The following is a 22,007-nucleotide window of genomic DNA, read 5'->3' on the forward strand; positions in this document are numbered from 1 at the left end:
CACGATCACGTGACCGCAGGGGTGCCGTGAAGGTTGTAACTTCAGGCACCGGTCATAAGTCACTTTTAGCACCGTTGTAACTTTGAATGGTCACTAAATGAACAGTTTTTAAGTGAGGACTACCTGTAATGCAAACCTTCCACTGACCTCGCTGAATGTGTTGGGTAAATGAGAACGGGGCCGGGTTTTGCAACAACCCGTGTAACTTCCGAATAGCAGCTGCGGCAAAGTCCACAGGCCATCCCTCTCTGATCGGCCTCACCTCCTCTGATGTTGCCGCTCCTCCTCAGAGATCCGGAAAGAAAAGCGTCGCTTGTGTCTAGTCCTCATGAGGTACCGCCGGCTGTTATCAGTGGTCTGGGGGATTTCAAGCTCATCCTGGTCTGGAGAAGGAGGGAAATCCAGACTCAGCCCCATCACATCAAGTTTAGATTTGCACAACACCCTTAGCTATGTTCGTGGGCAATTTAGGTGGCCAAACTTGCCCAGCATGCTAAACTTGGTTAGTTCTATGTGGGGTTAGCTTTTTTGTGATCGCAAACCCAGTTTCTGAGGCAGTGCAATCTGCGGACCCAGGTGCCTTCAGACCCAGGTCAAGCGTGTTGTGCAAACGCAGCTCCCCTCCCCTCCCCAGAGTCCTGGGCCTGGCGCCTTGCCGGCCTCGCTGCCTCCCCTTACCTGCGCCTTTGTTTCTGAGGTAGGTCAGCCGGACTTTTTCACTCCCGAAGGTGCACAAAGAGCCCTCAGGATTCAGTGCGCGCACCTGGCCGGAAACAAGGGGGTCAGCGGCCGCGGTGCACCCGCCCTGACTCCCCAACCCCCAGAGGGCCAACAGCGTCCGCTCTTCTAGCAAGGCCTGGGCATCAAGGATGGAGCAGAGACTCCAGGCACCTCCCAGAAGCCAACCATCATTGTCTGCTGCCAGTCAGCCAAGCTGCTGGAGGAGCCCCGCTCCCTGCGCATCAACCCAGAGAAAAGGTGTTTGGGGGCGGATGGGGTGCGCATCACACCCTTGGCATCTCCTTCGAGAAGCCCCACCTTTTCCTGGATGCACATAAAGCAGCGTTTCTCAACCATGGCAGCTTGAAGATGTGTGGACTTCAACTTCCAGAATTCCCCAGCCAGCCATGCTGGCTGGGGAATTCTGGGAGTTGAAGTCCACACTTCTTCAAGCTGCCAAGGTTGAGCAACACTGGCACAGAGCCACCTGGCCCTTGGAAGATGCAGGACAGGGTACAATGACATGCTGAACCCTGTTGGCACGTTCTCCCCTCCGGCATATCTTCAGGGGCCCGGCAAAAGGCATGACTTCTGAAGGAGGTGTCGTTCCTGCCCCAGGTAGCCCAGGGGCTCAAAGCTCTGCCTGGTCTTTATGGGCATCACCCTTTTTTGGCTGCCCTCTTGACGTTTTTGACCCTCCCCTGCCAACCCCTGGCGCACAGCCTTGAGGGAGAAGGGAAATGCTTAGATCAGGAGAGACCAGGTGGGATCCACTTGGGTTGAAGGGTTGGGCATGGCAGAATGGCTTGCTCACAGGATCTTTGGTTTTTGCCGGGTCCCAAACAGACACTGGCCCGTTGCAAAGTGGGGGGGGGATGGGGAAAATCCAGCATTGCTGTGGTTTCCCAGAATGCTTTGGGGGCCCCCGGGGGCCCCACGGGCATCCTTAGAAAATCAGTCAAGCAGACACGGCTAAAAGTCCCAGCTTAAAAGCCTCCACCCCATCAAACCATTTTGTCTTCAGGAAGGCAGGGCTTCTGGGTGGGGGTGGGGGGCAGCCCCCACCCGCGGCGTCCATTTTGTGAAATCGCTCGCAGCGGGCTGTCGGGCTGCACCCCGATCTCTGATCGAGCACCTCTTTTGTTTAGGACGCCGCGGTAGAGTTTTAGCTTTTCCCAGTCGTTTGGACCAAGGACGCCGCGCGCACCTTTTTCAGACAGATGGTCTGAATCCATTCGGCCTTCCGGACATCAAATACATCCACGCTGTTTTCGCTGAATACTGACAAATAAGGGGCGTTGTAACCTGAAACGGGAAAGAGCAGGGGGTAACACCGGCGTGCCCGGTCTATCGCTTGTTCCCGCAGCTGCCCACATCCTCTATGGCAGTGTTTCTCAACCTTGGCAGCTCTCAGAGGGGTGGACTTCAACTCCCAGAATTCCCCAGCCAGCCATGCTGGCTGGGGAATTCTGGGAGTTGAAGTCCACCCCTCTGAGAGCTGCCAAGGTTGAGAAACACTGCTGTATCGTGTTAACCTGCAATCTGCTGGTTTACGTTGGTAGCAGAGGGGATGAGAGCCACGCTGGCGTTCGCCTCCTTTCATTTACATCACCTTGGAATTACAATTTTAAAAGAGTGACGTGAATTGATCTTCGGTCCGCGAATGTCACAGTCGCCCCTTCCAATGCTTTCCAAGGGGGACCAACATCGGCGGGCTGTGCCTGGGGGCTTCACAGACCCGGTTGTAGACGGAGCACCGCACCGAGCACGGCCAGCATGCACAGGTCAGGTCTCACGCCCAGCTGGCCTGAGAAGGGATGGACCACTACCCCCTTCATCCCCGCCGAAGCCCCCTGTAGATCTGCGACCCACTCACAGCAGCTGAGGGGCAGGGCCGGCCACATCAGCTCCTGGGATCGGCTGCAGCGGCCCTGCCCGTCCACGTAGAGGCCGAAACCGCTGAAGCAGAGGATGAATTCGCTCAGGCTGACCTCCACGGCCTTCAGCGCTTCCATCTGGGCCACGGCAGACGCCCGGCTGTCGTCCGCATGGGGCAGACTCACCGGGGGCCCTTCGTTGAGCAGAGGGTAGAGGGAGAAGCCGGACGGGTAGCCCACGCAGAGGCGGTCCCCGAGCACGTCCAGGCACTGCACGTAGCCCGGGGCTTGGATCTCCTTGATGCGGCGGTGGGGCGGGTGCGTGGCGGTCAGCTGGAAGCAGAGGACCTGCCGCTTGCAGGCCACGCAGAGCACGGGGGTCGTGCCACGGCAGATCAGCCCCACCGCCACCGCCTGGCAGCCCTTGGCCTCCACCACCTTGGTGCCCGGGGCCTCGGGGGTCTCCAGCTCCGCCCACGAGAAGATGCGGACCCCGTGGTTCTTGCCGCAGAGCACGCAGAGGAGCTGGGCCTGGGGGGAGACCAGGAGCAGCTGCACCCGCCGGCAGTCGCCCACCTGCAACACATCTGGAGGGGAGAAAAGGGGTCAAGACACCCGGCCAGGGGTCGGCAGCCGCAGCCCCCGCCCTGCTCTCCGGCCACAATGGCGGAAAATCAGTCGCAGGGCAACTGGACCGTGAGCATTAAGAAGGGAGGTCAGGTTACTTTTTAAAAAAGCAAGACAATTTAACTTGGTTCTTGGATAAACCAGCTTCTAGCCAGATTCAGACAAAATATGCTAAGCCTGTAAAAGGACCCCCCCAAAATCAGCTGTAACCAAGCTCAGTGGGGGAGGGTGAAAAATAGCTAAGGTCAGCTGGGACCAAAGGACCGCCTTACCGTTTGTCCTGAGGTTAATGAGGAAAAGGCCGTCCTCCGTGCCCAGAGCGATCCGTTCCCGGTCTGCAAAACACGGCACGCCACCACAGTGAGCCCCCCCAGTCAAGACGGACATCCCTTCTCCGGAGACGACGTGCCAGGGAAGCAGAGCAGACCCCCCTCCGAACCACATTTGGGGCGTACCTATGATGGCAGCCGAGAGGGCGTGGGGGATGAGCGGCAGCCCGTTGTCGTAGGCCTCCTTCAGCACGTAGACGGCGCGGTCGCCGTGCCGGTTCTGCCGCAGCAGCTGCTGCAGCTCGGCCAGCACCTGTGCCCACCTCCGCATCTCCGCCTCGCTGTCGGCCAGGAAGAGCGTGGAGCTGGTGGTCGGGGGGGAGCTCAGCTGCGAGGCTGTCACCTGCGGGGGGAAGGGGGCGCGTCAGCGGAACGCCGGCCGGGGCCCGGGATGCCCCAGGTCTGCCACTGCAGGCCAGGAGGAGCCGGATCATGCCAGGGGCTCAGCCGAGTCTGGACACACTTGAAAGGCAGGCAGGTGGAGCCTCAGTCGCACCCTTGCACCACTACCTTGATGTTTTGGGGCGCACCTGCCTTCTGGGGTTTGCAAATCCTGCTTTTTCAGAGGCTCTTCCCCCAAACCTGGCACAGACCCCCTTTTCTGAGTGCCAGTTCTGGCAAGGCCCATTTGGCGATGCGAAGAGACTCCGCGGCTCCCCCACATCGCGAAACCTCTGTTTGGGGTCCCTGCAGTCTTTGTGAAAGCACTCAGTGACCCACGTTGGCTGCTAAACCTGCTTCCGTTCGTTCATCTGAGGTTTTGGACCAGCCACACCTCCACCATTCACACTCCGTCATCCTGGGTCCCAACTGGAATATCAGAGCACGAGACTCAGGCTTTCCCGTTTCTCCCGGGCCTTACCCGGAAGATGCAGGGTACGTCTTTGCTGCTGGCGTGGATGACATCGGAGGCCAGGACCGGAGCCACGGAAAACTGCTCGTCCCTGTTGTTGGGATAAAAACGGGCGAGAAAAGAATTCTACCTCCTGGAGGGTGAATAGCCAAGAATGTCAGCGGGTAGAGAAAATGGCAAGATGTCATGCCGTAGAGGTCGGGAACGTCCGTCCCAGGGGCCTAATCTGGCCGCCAATCTGGGCCCTCCAACCCACATGCCTCAAATGAAGTCTCTCGTCCTTTTAACCACTCTGAATCATTGCTGGTTTACCTAACACATCTAACCAGGACAGCCAATGATCTAACCCAGTGTTTCTCAACCTTGGCCACTTGGCTGGGGAATTCTGGGAGTTGAAGTCCACCCATCTTCAAGTGGCCAAGGTTGAGAAACCCTGATCTAAATGCATTCACACACAATCAGCTGGGTTAAGGTTCACTTTAGTAAGTTTGCGGGAGGGGGGGGTTAGTGGGTTTCGTTAGCATGCAATTCAACATATTGTGCAAATACAGAAAATGGGTTCATTCTCTAACCAAGTTAAGCTGATTACAGGCACAAACAACTTATATTCTTCTTTTTCCTCTCTATTTAAGTTTTTGGAATCCTAAAACTCACGGCACCGCTCAGGGTGGGCTGTTTGAAAATCCTCCTCCTCCCCCCAAAACATAAAGGGCAGAAGATACAACCTCCCTTTGCCCTTTCAATCAAAGTTTAATCAGACTTGGGGCACAATTCTCCACAAGGCCAACTAGGTGCCCGGCCAGGAAGGTGCTGGGTGTCTCTCCACGCCCACAGCTGCTTACCGCATATCTGTGACGTGCATGACGCCCGGCGAGGTCTTCCCTTCCGGGACGTCGAAGAGGAACATCTTGAAGTCGCTGACCACCACGAAGGCCCTCTGCCAGCCCTTCCTCACCCCGGAGGGCTTGGGGACCTGTGCGAAGGAAGGAGGAACCCGCAAACCCTTTTTCCTCAGCGCAGCAGGAGATCCACTCTCTGCTACGTGTGCAGAACCATCTGCTTGGAGGAGAACCCCGGAGGGCATTTAGCTCAACCCGCTTACGTGACTCCAGGCGGAAGCAAAGCGTCTCGGAGAAGCGGCTTGATAGCCCCTGCTGAAATATCTCCAAGGAATCAGGACCTCTTTCTCTCTCCCCGAACGGCTTAAGCACCTCCAGCCAAAGAAAATCCCACGCTCTTTTCCAAATGTCCCAACCGCCTCCTTTTTCTCTATTTTAATTGTTTGGGGCTATTCTATAACCCTCTCCGTTTTTTCCAGCCTGTCATGCTCTAGATGTTGTTGGACCACAACTCCCATATGGCCACGTTGGCTGCGGATGATGGGAGGTATCCTTGGATATGTCCAGAGGGCATGGAGCTGCTGCACTCTTATTAGCAGCGCAGTATTTATTGTATTTATATTTTTATTGTTTTTATTGTCTTGGTTTTTAACTGTAAGCTGCCCAGAGTCACCCTCTGGGGGAGATGGGTGGCATATAAATGTAATAATAAATAATAAATAAATAATGTAACCCAGGACCCAAAAGCAAAATCCAGATTGCCTTTAAGAGAAAGCAGTCAAGCATGTTCTTATCCAAGGTAATATTGATTTAAAGAGAATTGGGAGGGGGAAAAGGACTTTTTACCATCAGAGCTAACATATAAAACCCATTTGCCAGGCGGAGAAACAGGGCAAAGCTGTTTCTTATTGGGTGCAATCCCCACATCAGCCGCCAGGGAGCAGACTTTGCCATCTTTTGAAATAGCCCTGCCCCATAGACCCATTTGAATGCTGTACCAATACCAGCCACCGGAGGGCGTAAAACATCCATGATGATAAAAAATAGAGCCATTTACTGCAGCGGTTTTTTTTTCCTAGTTCTCATTTAATTGGTGAAAGGGAACCTGGTTGCAAAGTTCATTTCAAAGGAAAAGTGAATTTAGGAGAAATTCACAGAGATGGGGGGTGTTTCATTTAGCTGCATTCACACAACACACCCGACTCACCTTCTGGGTTCATTCAATGCACCGATTAACCTAACTGGCTGGATTCAGGCAACAAACTTAGTTATGAAAAACTAACCGGCATAACATTAAGATAGCTTAGCCATTTTGGGGGACTGAAGCGGTCAGGTCTTGCGCTGACCTAGAGACCTAGAGTTGTGCAAATCCAACCAAGGTGTGTGAGTGCAAATCTTTGAACAAAGCACAATCACTTCTGCAATTTTGCTGGCTTCCATTCATTTCCAAGACGAGAATCTCCCCTTCGGAGAGGGGAAGTCAGACGATTATTTTCACTCAGACTATATTTTTGTCCCTAACAATGAGAAATGGAGGTTTCTCTTCCCCGGCAGAAATTTGGAGGAACTAGCCTCTAACAGACAGATTATCACAAACTGGGTGGAAAATTTCAAGGGATTTTCTTTATAAAGTTTTATAAAGATCAAAACTTCCGTTCCTGAGGACTTTCACTGATATGGCCATGTTTTAGTCTAGATCAGTGCTTTTCAACCTTGGCGAGTTTAAGATGGGTGGACTTCAATTCCCAGAATTCCCCAGCCAGCCATCTTCAAATGGCCAAGGTTGAGAAACACTGGGTTAGATCATTGGCTAGGGAATTCTGGGAGTTGAAGTCCACCCATCTTAAACTCACCAAGGTTGAAAAGCACTGATCTAGAAGATCTTTATCACTGCCTTGGTCAGGTTTTTTTCCTAATTCCCAGTCTAGCCTCCAGCCTGGGATCTCCTGGTGGTCTCCCATCCAGGCATGAACCCAACCCAGCCCTTAGCTTTCTTTCAAAGTCGACCAAAGTCATCCAGGGACTAAAATCATGAGCCTCGACGGTGCAATTCCCAAGGCTGCCTGCCCTATTGGGAACCGGGGAACTCGGTCTCTTACCGACAAATGTCCCTCAAAGGCGGTGCCGGTCCCATTTACTGGATTCACCCCCAGGGTTTTCTGGAGCTGATCGGAAGGCATGGGGCAGATGGAGGCTGCAGCCGCGCAGGCCACGTGGCAGACGAAGTTGCAGGCTGGGGAAGAAGGGCCGGAAGCGAGCCAACGTTAGTTTTTTTCTCCGTGCGTGTCCATCTCTTGCCCCTTGCAGGAGGAGACCCGAAATCAAAGGGGGGCTGGTAGCGGGTCTTCCAAATGACCCATTTTATGCAAGGGCAGAAGGTTTGGGGAGCTGCGGCTCAGATGCATGGATGGAGGGTTCAAACTGGGGGGGGCTGGGGGGACAGAGGAGGGGAACTGCCAATGCAGGCTGCATGCGAGGCGTATGACAAGCAGCCTATTCAACAGCCATTGTGATGGGTGAAAAACCCACTGGGTTTGTCGAGATGGCCCGAAACCTTTTTATGCACATCACACGTAAGCTGTATGTCAGTGTTTCTCAACCTTGGCTGCTTTCAGATGGGTGGACTTGAACTCCCAGAATTCCCCAGCCAGCAAGGCTGGCTGGGGAATTCTGGGAGTTCAAGTCCACCCATCTGAAAGCAGCCAAGGTTGAGAAGCCCTGCTGTACGTGATCAACCAACCGGTGCAGGCCTTTCAGCAAGAGTTTCCCTGCCTTTTAGCTGAGCTACGTCCTTTCTCCTGCAATCAAGCAAGGTTCTAGTCCTCATGCCCCCAAATGAAAATGCGTTAAACAGGACTGGAAACAAGCTGCCGCAGAGCACCCGACTTGGTCTGGGTTATGGGGTCTCTGGAATGCCAGGCCGGGGTCTTCTCCAACCCGCCCCCCCTTTCCGCCCCCCCCCCCGCTTTCGCGCCCCGCAGGACGTCACTCACTCTCACAAGCCAACCCCTGCCGGACCAGCCCGACCATCAGCGATGTGCAGCGCATGCATTTGGTGGGGGCGGAGAAGCTGTGCGTTTTGAAGCTGTGCGTTTTGGGCTAGGAAAATACGGGAGGGGGCACGTTGGAAAAAGTCAGCAGGAAAATAACACCCCACGTCGCCTAATACGTCAGTGAGAACCTTCCCATTTAAGCCCTTTAAATCTTCTCCCCATGGGAAGACTCGTCGAAAACTGCCCCTCTCATAAAAGGGGGTCTTTTAAGATGATCGCTCTCTGTACAGCTGGATTCTGAGTCCCATCCACCCCAGCCAGCATGGGATTTAGGGTCCAACATCCAGAAAACGTTCCCAAAGGGGCATTCGGGCCCTTAAAACAGCTCAGTCCCACTGGAGGGGGGAAAAGCAATCCTGCTGAATTCGAAAATCAGGTCCTGTGATTTATTCCATGCTAACCTTCTGCCCAATATCCCTGGGGGTCTGAGGCTGGCGCGAGGCAGGGAAGCATGGGGCTTCCTGGCCAAGCTGAGGTTCCGATGTGCACTTTCCCACAACGGGGGCTGCATGGAAATACTTAAAACAGAGCCTCCCAGTTGGGAAAGTGGCTGATCTTTGCAGAGGTGGGGAGCTGGCTGGATTTAGTTGGTCTAAATTGGATTTAGCTGACCAATTTACTTGGTCAGGCAGTTCCTCTAAGCATACAAAGAGTGCATTTCCCTCCCCATTAAGGCTATTCCGGCAGAATAGACTGAAGCCCATCTTCACCTTCAGGGATCCAGCCTGGCCGCTGTCTGCAACAGGAGCCCCTGCCTGTGTTGGAAATGCAAAAAAGGGGGGGGCAGAAGACAAAGAGAGTGAGGCATCTATCGCTCCCCTGCCCCCCCCGGCTAAGGCTGACCCGACTTCAGCGTGTTGCCCACCTTTGTCCAGCTGCAAGGGCAGGCCGCCCACTGCCCTCTGGCCACACTGGCCCACAGCCTCATTTTAAAGGGCCTCTGCAAACCATTTTGGCCCAAATGACTTATCAGGCCATGCCAGCTGGGCAGAGACCGAAAAGGAGTGCCAGAACGAGAAAGAGAAAGAGGGGAATTTTTCTCTTTTTATCGGTCTCTGCTTTTGGCTTGGATTTTTATTGTATCCTGAAGTGAGACTTCAGGAATTGGCAGGGTGAATAAGCAGAATGAATGAATGAATTAATTAATTAATTAATTAATGAACGAACGAACGAACCAGAAAATGGGTGCTCTCATTTTCGGGTGTCGCCCTGCCCACTGATTCCTTAAGCCTCCCACCCCACAGCCAAGTGGCCCTTCGCTGGATTTCCCCCCCCCCCCAGCTGTTTTCAACCCTGCCTTTCCTTCTACAGCTCAGAAGGGGGCAGTTTGGATTCCTTCTCCAATATGAGCCTCAGCACAACAACTCTGCAAGGTAGACCAGGCTGGGGAGGGATGGTCCAAATCAATGGTGCAGCTTCCGTGACTGAGTGGGGACGCGAACCTGGGTCTCCCCACTCTGAGTCCAGCCCCTTCCCCACTGAACCACCCCGGTTTTGGGGCTGAGAGGGAGGGGCTAGCCCCAGGTCTTGGGGGGGAGCTTCCTGGGCTGATGAGGGATCTGAACCTGGGTCTCCCTGGCCCAAATTCAGCATCTCAATCATGCCACCAAACTTTCCAGGAAGCTCTTCCACCCAATTCCCAAATGTTAGGATTTAGGGGGAAAGATCTGTCCATCCCAATGGAAAGTTGGGGAGTTTGCCCCCCTGCCCACCAGCTCCTTCGGGAATGCCAAGCAACGGGACTCACGCTGGACCGGACACTCCTTCTCCCTTCGGGGTGCAGCTGGGCCTCCTCGGGTGCCCTCCTCACCTCCTGGGGGTCGGGGCTGTTCCCAAAGACGATGGCGTCCTTCTGGCAGGGAAGGGGGAGAAACACCGGTGGCTCCTCCTGCCTCTGGATTGGGGCCCCCAAAGGTTCCTCTGCAGAGCACCTGATGTGCCCCGGTCCTGCGGGGGGGGGGGTTCCCTTCTCTCTTTCCCTGCCCTTTTGGAGCAGTAATATGATCATTTCACATTCGTTTAGAGCAGTGTTGTCCAAACTTGGCCACTTTAAGATGAGTGGACTTCAACTCCCAGAATTCCCCAGCCAGCCATGCTAGCTGGGGAATTCTGGGAGTTGAAGTCCACTCATCTTAAACCTGCCAAGGTTGAGAAACATTGCTCTAGACAAAGGTGATTGGCAAGAAACCAGTTATACTGATGTACCTGAAACATGGAGACCAAATCAAATAATCTTAGCCAAAGTCTAAGGCTCTCTGTTGTTGGAATCCTTTGGATCTTAACGGATTAACATTTATACATGGATTAATGCATAATATCCTTGCACTTCCTCTTCAAAATGCAAAATCCGAGTATTAACTAACCTTTCGGGCTTCCCCTACCTTTTACTAGCATACGATATAAAGAACATTTTTTGTAATTAGGAGGCGAACGGGATGTATTTCTACTGCCCCTGTACATTGACATGACTGCACCTTTTTCATCTGACTTTGAGAGGCTTCGTTATGCCTTCCCCAGACAAAGCCAAACACTTACGCTGCTGCTTCGGAAGAAGAAAGGAATCAGTGGCGTTTGGGACTTGATGGCTGTAAGAAGGGCAGAGAAAATGGAGAGGTTTTGTGGATTGCTCCACCGAAGGATCCTGGAGCTCCCCTGGACTACTACACCTTTAATTAGACATTTCCTGTCCAGTGCTTGATATGGCACTAACAGACCCTTCCCCAAACTGGCACCTCCTCAGATGCGTTAGCAGAGAAGTCCCAGAATTCAACCCCAAGCTGTTTTGGATGGGGATTTTAGGAGTTAAAGATTCAAGAATTTGAAGTGTGGCCGGGGGGGGGCAGGGGGAACAACTGAAAGACTAAGTTGGCCTAAGACTAAGTCAGACACTTCCTGTTCTATTACAGTAGGGCTCTTCATGGAGTTGTGATTAGAACTAAATGAAAATAAAACAGCAATCCCTCCTAGGACAGGAAGCTTTTAATTAAAGAGCAATTTCAAAATGGCAGCTTCTCGTTTTTTTGTCCTCCTCTGTAACGGCTCAGCGTTTACCCCACATTGAGGAAAATACCCCAGGATGGAGAGAAAGGGTTGCTTCTTTTTTTTCTTTTAAAATTAATTTAGGAAACGAGAATATGCATCTTGGTTTACTAAGCTGCTCAAAGTCTTCAGGAAGTCAATCCCATTGAACCGAGCGAACGCATTTCAAACGGCATTCTCCTTGGCAGATGTTTATGGAAGCACCATTTTAGTTTTCTGCTGACTGCAGAAAAATAATGACTTGCCTTGGCCGATGAAAGTAGCTGTTTTATAATGAAGAAAACCTTTCGAAATTTGTGTCCACAAGTTTGGGGTCTCTAAATACTAGATCCATCAAGCTATGCAGGGTTGGGCCTAGTTAGTGTTTGGATGGGGGACCACAAGGAAATCCCTTGGAATTTGGATGGGGGACCACAAGGAAATCTCTTGGGAGCTACTTTCCATATAAACTCCATGGGTTGTCCATGAAATCACCAGGGGTGCTCAGGTGTGACGATACAGATGATGCCTTTAATGTGGCAAAATGTCTGGCCCCAGGAGGGGCCACTGCCTTTCAGTCCACATCCCTGTCCTCAATGGAGAAATGCACTCTGGAGATGCTCAGAGGCCGTCTTGCCTCCTAGGGCACCCTCAGGGATATCAAAGGAAGCCTGAAAGTCTCCTCCACAGCCTCGTAGACAAGTCTAAGAGTACGTGAGCCAGGGAGAGTCCTTCCAAGGGCTTGGTCAACTTTGGGGCTCACTCGGGGGGGCACCCAAGAGAGGGGCACCCAGACTGGCATCTTACCTTCCAGAGACCGGGCCTTCAACTCTCCCTTCATCTTCTCCAGCTCCAGCCGCAAAGCCCGGTTCTGCTTCTCCGCCTCCTGCAACTGTCTTTGGGCGAATCCCCGAGAGCAGGAAGAGAGGGGAGCAGCGTTATCTAGGGGCAAGCGCCGCGGGGACTCCCACTCCCATTATCCCTTGCCTTTGGCCATGCTGCTAGGCCCCGGGACGCCCTTCCCGGATTTGGAAAAGTTTTCCTTCTCCCCCTCCTTCCCCCACAAAAGGGGACCATCACGCAGGCGGCACCATGTGGGGCCACGGTGGGTGTGGACACGGGGCCACTCAGGGTGGCTGAACCACCACGCCCAGCAGGGCAAGCTAGGGTGGGGGCTTGGCTCTGCAGATCAGCACCCGTCCCCCTCCCCTGCCTTCAGGAGGGATCTGCTGCCCTAAAGAATGAAAGAGACAAAGTAAAGCCCTACTCACTCTGGATCGATGCCTCTCCCCGTACATCAAAAATGTATTTCAACTGTTCATTATGTATTTTACACTTCTGGGTTTAAAGCTGGTTCTGCATTTTAAGCACCCTCCACCCAAGGAGGCCGAGGGGGCCCAAGTCGTAAGCTTAACCGATAAACTCACAAGCAAACAAGCCCTTTCATTTGCTTCATTAGTTACGTATTTCAATCAGTGTTTCTCAACCTCAGCCACTTTAAGATGTGTGGACTTCAACTCCCAGAATTCCCCAGCCAGCCATGCTGGCTGGGGAATTCTGGGAGTTGAAGTCCACTCATCTTAAAGTGGCCAAGTTTGGACAACACTGATTGAAAGATATTGCTGACAAGCTGCATGGGACGACCATCCAAAAGAAAAAACAGTGAAAAAAACAGAACCAAAATTAAAGCAGTTCTTCACCCAACCCGCTTAGCTGGGTGACAAATCTTCTAGCTGCATCGACCCCATAGGCTAAACCTGGTTCGTTTCAACCTCATTTTTTTTCTGGTGGCTCAGCCTCTGGTATATGCTCAAGGTGGTGGGGCAGTCCATGCAGAAGGAGCCCGGGATATTCTCCAGGGTTGGTGGCGTCCGCAGAGAAAGGGTTAGGGTTAGGGTTAGGGTTAGGGTTAGGAAATCAGATTTTTTTTGTTAGGGTTAGGGTTAGGGTTAGGGAGGTTTGGAAGGCAGCTGCTGGGGGGCTTTGGGCAATGGGGAGGAGAGTCACCCACCGTTCCACCCCCAGGTGGGCCACCTTCAGCTTATCCAGCTCCATCTGGATGCTCTGCTTGGCCCAGATCTCGGCCTCCAAGGCGGACTGCAGCTCCAGCCTGGCGGACGCCTCCACCTTCTGCAGCCGCCGGGCCTTCCAGAGCGTGTCCTGCAAAGGGGAAAAGAGGGGGGCGTGACTCCGGAGGGAGGGGGCTGTGGCCGACGGAGCAGGGTCGGTCTGGGGGACGCGGGGTGGAAAAGGGAGGCGGGGGAGAGAGGAGCTGAGTTTGCACAAGGGCCCGGCCCCGGTTGCCCAGTTGACCCACTTTCGGGTGGGCAAGATGCAATGGCGAAATTGGCACTACAGGCTTCCCCAGGCCAGCGAAGGGCCCGCCCTGCAGGGGTGACCCACACAGGAAGCTCACCCGGGACTCTCCTGCATTAAAGTTTTGATAGTTCAGTGTATTCTGCAAAGTGGAATCCAAAGTAAATGGATTAATTCATGAGCGGGAGGGAGGAAGGGAGGAAGGGAGGGAGGGAGGAAAAGGGACGAAGAAAGAGGGAGGGAGGGAGGGAGGGAGGGAGGAAAAGGAAGGAAGGAAGGAAGGAAGGAAGGAAGGAAGGAAGGAAGGAAGGAAGGAAGGAAGGAAGGAAGGAAGGAAGGAAGGAAGGAAGGAAAGAAGGAAGGAAAGAAGGGGCTCGCCAAGGACAAGTGCCTGTTAGAAGTGGGAATTAAAGCTGGTTGATTCGCTTCCTCTCCAGCCTTTCCCCCTAAGCTCCCCACTGAGTGAGACGGGGGTCTCTGCTCCTGGCCACTCCCGCGAGGGCTCCCTTACCGGGGTTTTGGGGCCAGGGCTCTGTGACCCTGCCTGCTTCAGAGCCTCCACCTCATCCACCATGCGAGTCGCCATTGCTTGGAGATATCCCCTGGATTCCTTCTCGTCGCTCACCCTGGGGCGGAGGCAAAGGGGCGGGGGAGTCAGGGGGATCCGCCCTGGGCAGGGGGTGCAGGGAAACCCCCCACCCCCCACTCCCTGCTCCCAGAAATGGCACGGGGCAGCCTAAAGAGAGAGCCGGCTTCCACCCTCATCGGGCAAGTCGCATTCACCTTCCCACCCGAGCCTGCTTAGCTCCAACCAAGGTTGGCCAGGTGCTGCCAGCCATGGATGCAGGCGAAGGCTGCCTTGGGCTGGGCTTGACCCCTTTGGACGCCATGGATATATCCATGGAAGTTTGCCACTGCCTTCTTCCAGGATTTTCTCCAACTTCCCAGTCTAGCCTACTGCGGTGGGATTTCCTGCTGGTCTCCCACCCAAGGCTCACCAGGTCTGACTGGATCAGCTACGGTGGCTTCTGCCAAACTGTGCTATGGCCCCTGGCAACATTTAATCCTTCCAAGCACCTTAATTCCCAGCTTCCGTAGTTTAGCTTCCCTCGCCAGAAATCAAGTTTGTTGGGTGATGTAGAATTCAGAGAAGGTTATGGAGAAAGAGTGGTGGATTTCCACAAGCAAAGGGGGCTAAAGGTGTAACTTCCCCAACCGGACGTCCCCCCGGGGTTGCTCTGACTACAACTCCCAGAATTCCACTGGCAGAGGATTCCAGGAGTTCCGGTCCCGACTCATCTGGAGGACACCAGGTTGGGGGCAAGCTGTGCTAGGGGCTGCGATCCTTCAGTGGAGAGGAGCAGGCCCTCTGTTTATCCTCAGAGGCACTCTTGGGATGCTCACCACTTCAAAATGTCGGCAAGCTGAACCTCCCAGTTGGAGAAGGCGGCTTTGTGGGATTCGGACGTGCAGCTCCCCGGCCCCAGGTGAGAAGAGTCGTTGCACCGAGAATCGATCTGTTGCATGGCGGAGAAGAAGCAGACGGCAGCGCTCAGTGGACAGCCTTCAAAGGGGCCCTGGGGTTCAGTGGGGAAGGGGCTGGACCAGGAGCAGGTGAGCTGGGTTCAAGTCCCACCCCAGCCACAGAAGCATGGCTGGCTGGGGAATTCTGGGAGTTGAAGTCCACCTGTCTTAAAGTTGCCAAAGTTGAGAAACCCGGAGCCAGGTGGATGGACTCAGTCACCACAGTGATGGCTGCTCTGTTGGAAGGACCAGGCTGGGGACAGACCCTCCCGGAGAAAATCGATATACGTGGCTGCTAAGAGGCGACACCGATTTGCTGGCCCAGACCCCAGACCCCAACCCAGGAGAGAGGGAACCTGGGACCCCCAGAAGTTCCTTGGAATGAAAGGCACCCCTACCTGGTCACCCGCGGGCGTGGCGCTGCAGTTCTTGCCCGCGGCCGCTTGGCCCGCCCGGGCTGGCTCCGCGCTGTCGCATCTAGGCGGAAGAACCATTCAGGGTCTCTCCCCGCCCGAGCTGGGGCCGGTTCCTGCTCGGATCCCACCCCGACCCCTCCGTGGCAAAGCTCCAGGGACCTGCTTCCCGCGGCTCTGCCTGTCCCGCTGCCCGCTGGAGGCGCCGGCCGCGTTCTCCCGCCAGCCCGGTGGAGCCCGTCGCCCGCCGCCCGCCGCTCACCGCTGCCTCCCCACTTCGCCCAGCTGCTCCTGCAGCTGAGCCAGCTCCTCCGTCAGGGCCTCGAGCTGCCTCTCCTTGGCCTGCAGCTCCTCCTTCCAAGCGCCCGACGGCTCCGCGCGTCTCCTGCAGCTGGACCGCTGGAAGTGGGCCGCGCTCTGCTTCGCCTGCAAGAGAGTCCCGGGTCAGCCCGGAGGAGCCGCCGGCACCCCGGCGGCCGCCGCCCCCCGAGGTCGGCAACGCACCCGCAGCTCCTCCAGCTCCTGCTTCATCTTCCGCAGCTGCTGCTCTGCCCTGTCCCTTCCCTTCCGCTGCTTGGAGACGTCGCCGACCAGGCCCTCGATGCGGAGCTCCAGCTGCGGGAAGAGAGAGGAGAGCCGTCTCTGGGCCTGACCTGTTTTCCGGGGCAGAGACGGCTCGGGGGGGGGGGGGCGGTCCGTTCCCGCACCCGCCACCTTCCTGGGGCGTCGGAGAAAGAAGACGGCCTGGAACGCTCCTTGAGCTGGCGCACCTGAGCAGGAGACGCCACCTGGGACGCCCACCTGCCTTAGCGATGCGCAAATGTTTGCAGCTCTGAAAGGCCCCCGTTCCTCACCAGATCCCCAGCCAGCGCTACACCTCTCTTCCGGGACATGAATCATCTTCAGAGCTCTCAGCGTTCGGAGCTGATCCTCCAGCCCCTTGGGGAGGCCCCCCAGTGCGGGGGTGGGGGAGTGAAGGTACCTCCTTGCGCCCACTCTCAGTACGGGCCAGCTCCTTGCGTAGCCCCTCCACCCGGCGGGCGGCAGCTTCCGTCTCCTCCAGCCGTTCCCGCAGCTGGCGGGAGTGCCGTAGCAGCTGGGCCCGCAGCTCCCCGCACTTGGCTTCGGCGCTCCGCAGCTCCTCGGCCGTCTCCCTGTGGCGCTCCTGCTCCTCTTGCAGCTCCCAGGACTGAGCCTGCAGCTGCTCCTGGGCCTCGGCCAGATCCTGCCCCGAGAAGAATTCGCTATCAGCGTGGGACCTGCGTGCTCCGCCGTAGAGCGGGCTTCCTCTGGGCCGTCTAGCGGTGAAACACGCAGGAACCAGGTGCTGGCAGAGATCTCAGACCAACTTCTCCAGCCCCCTGGCACAGCGCGGGGCAAGGAACGGCAGGATCAGGAGTCCGAAACGCCTGCCAGGTCACACTGCCTTTCCTTGAAAGCACGAGAACCTGCTGCACGCTATCCTCTGTGCTTACATTGTGCGCCCAAGGTAAAGCCGAACGGAATCAAAGGGTTTCCTTGGGGGAAGCGGAGACTGGGGCACCCCCACCCTTCCTTCAGCTCTGAGCGCTTCGCCCACTATTAATCAAAATCAAAAGCTGATAGGAACCAGGAATGCAATCTAGTCAGTTTCAAAATCCTGTCTAGACAGTTTCAGGTGCTGATTGAAAACTCAGCTGGCCCAGCCCTGCTTATCTGAACAGCCTGCGTTTTTCCTTGCGTTGCGTCGAGCAAATTAAATGAATAGAAGTGCAAGGCGAAGCATGGCGCTCTGGGGATGGAAGCTGTGAGCGTCTGAAAGGTAAAAGCAACCAGATGGGTTGGAAAGCGTTAGCAGCAATGGAAGAGGGGTTGAAGCGTGCGCCATCAGCCCCGCGTGCGAGACAGTGGTCCCTCGGACGGGTACCGTTCTGACGAGGGCCTGTCTTTAGGCTGAGCAGAGAAAAAGGCCGGGAATTAGAAAAGGTTAGTTATTTTGCAAGAGCCCAGCCGTCTAGTTGACGGAAGGCAATGCATTCTGCGACTCCAGAAACGTGGGTTAATCCAGCCACCGAGTTCAGCCTGTTGCGTCAACCCGGCATCTCCTGTTGGTTCGTATACCTGAAGAGCCTCATTCTTCTCCTGCTCCAAAAATGTCACCCGCTCCTCCAAGGCCTTCACTTGCCCCAAGGCCACTCGACTGTGATATTGCTTCTGCATCTTGTCACTCTCTAGCTGATTCTCTGCCAGGCAGGAGAGAAAAAGAGATCAAACATTTGCTGAATATCGTCCTTTCAGTAGCCAACCCACACAGAGCATGCAGAATATTTAAAATGCATCCTTTAGGGCAGTGTTTCTCAACCTTGGCAACTTTAAGACAGGCGGACTTCAACTCCCAGAATTCCCCAGCCAGCCAGGCTGGCTGGGGAATTCTGGGAGTTGAAGTCCGCCTGTCTTAAAGTTGCCAAGGTTGAGAAACACTGCTTTAGGGGAACACCTCACTGCTAAGAACATCTTCCTGTTCCCGTGGGAGAAAAAACGGGCTACGTGGAAAAAACGACATTAAATTCAAAACACTTCCGCAGTTTCTCCCCACCCCACCTTAATAAAGAACAAAACTTCAGTCACTGGCATTCCCTGGAATGAATAACCCTTATATATGGGGTTTGTTCTGCCCACGCTTATTCCTCTGCTCTGATCCTGCCTAATTTTCGGAGAGCAAATTCTGGTGAGTGCAAGCTTAGGCCTTAACGCTCCAGATTTAAGCCTCTTCCTTGGGGTTATTCTGCCCGAACGTTTTGGAGGTGCTGAAACCAGTTCAGCACTCCTCCCCAACACGATGGCCTCCAGATTAAGTTGAGACTGCAGTCCCCAGAATTCCATGCTGGATATGGCATTCTGGGAGTTGGAGTCCTGACCCAGCTGGGGAGCCCCAAGTTGAAGGATGCTGAAGAGCAGCTTCTGGTTGTGATCCCTTCTCTTCCAGGGACCTTCTGGTGGAGGGTCCATGGGGAGTCCACGGGGTGGGCAAAGGATAGCAAGTTCATCATGAGGTCATCATGCAAAGGACACAACTTACATACTTGCGTCAGGCGCCATGACACAGGTATAGTTGTGTCCTTTGCCTGATGCGGGAGAGGCTATCATTGACATCATGGTGGCTTTTCTCAACACCCTTGCAACAGGAGAGAGAACGCTCAGCTGCTTCTCCCACTTATATGAGAGCAGAGAAAGAACTCACAACTTTTGACACACTGCTCTAAAGTTACCTTGACATTAAGGTTGACTTTTGGTGACCCCAGAGACGCATCTGCTACGACTTTTCTTGGCAATCATGCAGAAGTGGTTTTCTACTGCTTTCTTCTCGGATGATTTTTGGAGTTCTCCAGCCTGGGATCTCTTGGTGGCCTCCCATCTGACCATGAACTAAACCCAATCCCACTTTACTTCCCAGCTTAGATAAGGTTGGCCAAGGGCTGCCTTTGTTGTTCCGTGCAGTAAAATGATCCCGAAAGAGGCTCGCTCTTCCCCGAAAATAATATTCTACAAGTACCTGTCAATTGTCTCTTCAAAGTCGCCACCTCATTTTGGAGACTTCGGATCTCCGAGTCCTTGGCCGAGGTCTTAGAGGGGGATTTCACCAGAGAATCTGCGGGGGAGGCAGGTGATGAGATGGTAAGAGACACCTCAACAAGCTTTCCGTGTTGGGCTAAGCCAAGATTTGTTAGCTGTGTTTGATCAAGTCACCTCCAATTGGCTGGATTCGCATGAGATACAAAGCACGAAGAAAGTTCTTCATGGTTTAATGCGGTGTTTTTCAAACTTGGCAACTTTAAGACATGTGGACTTCAACTCCCAGAATTCCCCAGCCAGCATGGCTGGTTGGGGAATTCTGGGAGTTGAAGTCCACCCATCTTAAAGATGCTGCGGTTGCGAAACACTGGCTTCGTGCAATGTGTGAACCCGGCACTCAGAGGCCTAAAGGTTGGTCAAAACAAAGGACAATCAAGACCATCTAACCAACCATTCTCCTCCCAGGAACGTGCAAATAAGAGCATTGACACTTGTTTCTGCTCCTCTTCCTCAGCACACTGCACCTGCATTTGGAGGCTCCACTGTCCACCATGGCTAGATTCTCACTATGCCTTTAACCAGTGACAGATCTAGCGTTCTCACAAGAGGTCAGTGTACTGAGGTTAAAATATTTGAGGATTAGCTTGTTGTCCGAAGCAGCTGGTAGGGCTCACTTATGTTCCAGTGTATTCCATAAATCCAGAAAATTCAGTAATTAATTCAATAACCGAGTAAAATGTAATGTGTGAATAAATGACAGTGAGACTCAAATTTGACTGATCTCGTCCTAAAGGTACGGAGAGTCGGAAAGAGAAGTGAAGCATTAATTCTTTCAGTAGCAGCTTTAATGCTGCTTATCTTTTAAATCCAGGAGCAGACCCTGCTCATCCACGTGTCCCTCTAACAACAACACGAAGGTGGACAAAAATGTTGGAAAATGCCACATTCTCACGACCTTGCCTTTGTCTCAATCCTGCGGATTAGCCTAAACTCCTTTGGCTGAGGATGATGGGAGCCAAAGTCCCAGTGAAGGCCAAGTTAGAAAAGTGGTTTTAGATCCTGTAGCCGATGACCCAAAGATATTCAGAATTCCTCCCCTACTTGCACGCCACACTTAATGTGGGTCCTGAATTTGCAGCCTGAGATCTGAGCTGCAAAAACCTAGATCAAGGTTTCTTAACCGCAGCAACGTTAAGATATGTGGACTTCGACTCCCAGCATTCCAAGCTGGCTGGGGAATTCTGGGAATCAAAGTCCACCCATTAACGTGGACACTACCAAGTTTGTCTATTTTCTGGGTTGGCAGAGCACGCTGAACCATAAGCAAACCCCACAGGGTGGGGTGGCCCAACCCGCTAGGCGAGGAAAAGCAAGCCAGCTTAACGTGTTGTGCAAATGCAGTTCCTGCATCTTGCGCTAACCTCGTTCGGTGGGTTGTATAAAGCCAGCCGATGATGGACCAGCTGAAATGCTCTTGATGTGGGCGGGGCGACTTACCTGACTCTGCACTCTGCGTGTGCCTTGACGTTCTTCTTTTCTGCCACCCGATCCCCAATTATATTCTGGAGTAAGCTGGCTCCAGAGGGCTGGGAACCCCGGGTCCAGCCCCTTCCCACCCCGGCTTCCACAAAGCCTTGTGGAGCTACCCACCTTGCAGTTTTCGGCTCATTTCCAGCTTCTCCCGTTCCAGCTGGCAGATCCTCTTCTCGAGCCGGCTGATGCTGGAGCTGGTGGTGGGAGACACCGGGGGTCTCTTGGGGAGGTGACTGTGGGGACAGTGGGACACGGAGCGCGGTGACTTTGGCTGTTCGCGAGCAACGGGAATAAATCTGCGCTGGAGGGTGGGAAAAGCCAGCCCTGGGCAAAGATTTGGACGGGGGGCAGGGATGCGAAATCCGTGGTCTCTGCAGGGGCTCCGTTGGCCCCCTTCCAGCACCCACGTCCAACCGTGGTCCCTATCACGGCAGCCAAAAACACTCCTTATGAGCAAGGGAACGTCCTCCAATTTTTCAAAAATTGGGGGCTAGAGGGGAGCGGGGGGTCTCCACGTGGTTTTAATGCCTCCTTTTTGCAGCATTCAGCCCACCCGACTCACTTCCCCGAACTCGTGATGGAAGTGGTCCTTCTAGCCCCGCCCACTGCAGTGACATCATCGCATCACCCATCCCCAGCTGGACCACCTGCACCACTGGACGGCGATGGGGCCACCTGGGCTCCGTTTTTGGATCACAGTTGGCCAACTCCTCCCTGCCGGCCAAGCCTACCTCACAGGGCTGTTGCAAGGATAAAACGGGGAAGGAGATGCCCGCAGGATATGGTCCAAAAATCAAGTTGGCAGCCGTGACACTGTGAGCGAAGCCCCGCCCACTTCTGAAGGGAATTGACGGGCATCAAAAATGGGCGGAGCTTGTAGCTGCCATCTTGACTTTTTGGACCATATCCTGCGGACCCCCCGGTGCACAGCCTTGTGCACCTGAGAAGAAAAGCAGAGCATAAATGCAATAATAATAATAATACTAAATAATAATAATAACAGCAGCCTATCCGTATTCAGAAGCATAAGAAATAAAAATAATTTCGAAAGATAAAAAGAAATTTAACTCAAACCTAAATTTCAGTGCCTCTTGTCTCTTGTCCTTCTTATTGTTTTTATTATGGTTTTTATTTCTTCCATCTTTTTTTTTCTTTTATCTCCTGCCTTTCATTTCTTCTGCCCCTAGACCAGTGTTTCTCAACCTCGGCGGCTTGAAGATGTGTGGACTTCAACTCCCAGAATTCCCCAGCCAGCCAGCTGGCTGGGGAATTCTGGGAGTTGAAGTCCACACATCTTCAAACCGCCGAGGTTGAGAAACACTGCCCTAGACCATTCCCTGTTTCTCGATCCTT

At 54.1% G+C, this 22,007-nt stretch overlaps 1 protein-coding gene across 1 annotated transcript in view; it reads right to left on the minus strand.

Annotated features, from left to right (window-relative positions):
* CDC42BPG (CDC42 binding protein kinase gamma) overlaps positions 1–22,007 on the minus strand; it is a 53,150-nt gene that overhangs the window by 2,823 nt on the left and 28,320 nt on the right. The window contains exons 10-33 of the mRNA XM_088151183.1: positions 20,772–20,887; positions 19,102–19,197; positions 17,670–17,791; positions 16,552–16,794; positions 16,074–16,184; positions 15,832–15,995; positions 15,555–15,633; positions 15,037–15,149; positions 14,144–14,258; positions 13,328–13,476; positions 12,124–12,212; positions 10,834–10,883; positions 10,046–10,150; positions 9,009–9,053; positions 8,239–8,344; positions 7,345–7,478; positions 5,249–5,379; positions 4,416–4,497; positions 3,680–3,896; positions 3,497–3,559; positions 2,597–3,184; positions 1,928–2,025; positions 679–763; positions 263–383 (exon numbers count right to left, since the gene is read on the minus strand). Coding sequence (XP_088007309.1) covers positions 263–383; positions 679–763; positions 1,928–2,025; positions 2,597–3,184; positions 3,497–3,559; positions 3,680–3,896; positions 4,416–4,497; positions 5,249–5,379; positions 7,345–7,478; positions 8,239–8,344; positions 9,009–9,053; positions 10,046–10,150; positions 10,834–10,883; positions 12,124–12,212; positions 13,328–13,476; positions 14,144–14,258; positions 15,037–15,149; positions 15,555–15,633; positions 15,832–15,995; positions 16,074–16,184; positions 16,552–16,794; positions 17,670–17,791; positions 19,102–19,197; positions 20,772–20,887 — 3,222 coding nt within the window. The remainder of the gene's footprint in view (positions 1–262; positions 384–678; positions 764–1,927; positions 2,026–2,596; positions 3,185–3,496; positions 3,560–3,679; positions 3,897–4,415; positions 4,498–5,248; positions 5,380–7,344; positions 7,479–8,238; positions 8,345–9,008; positions 9,054–10,045; positions 10,151–10,833; positions 10,884–12,123; positions 12,213–13,327; positions 13,477–14,143; positions 14,259–15,036; positions 15,150–15,554; positions 15,634–15,831; positions 15,996–16,073; positions 16,185–16,551; positions 16,795–17,669; positions 17,792–19,101; positions 19,198–20,771; positions 20,888–22,007) is intronic.

The sequence above is a fragment of the Python bivittatus genome, unplaced genomic scaffold (assembly GCF_059951505.1).
Source record: "Python bivittatus isolate LINGU-HERP-01145 unplaced genomic scaffold, Pbiv_v1 ctg000660_np1212, whole genome shotgun sequence".
Taxonomy (NCBI): domain Eukaryota; kingdom Metazoa; phylum Chordata; class Lepidosauria; order Squamata; family Pythonidae; genus Python; species Python bivittatus.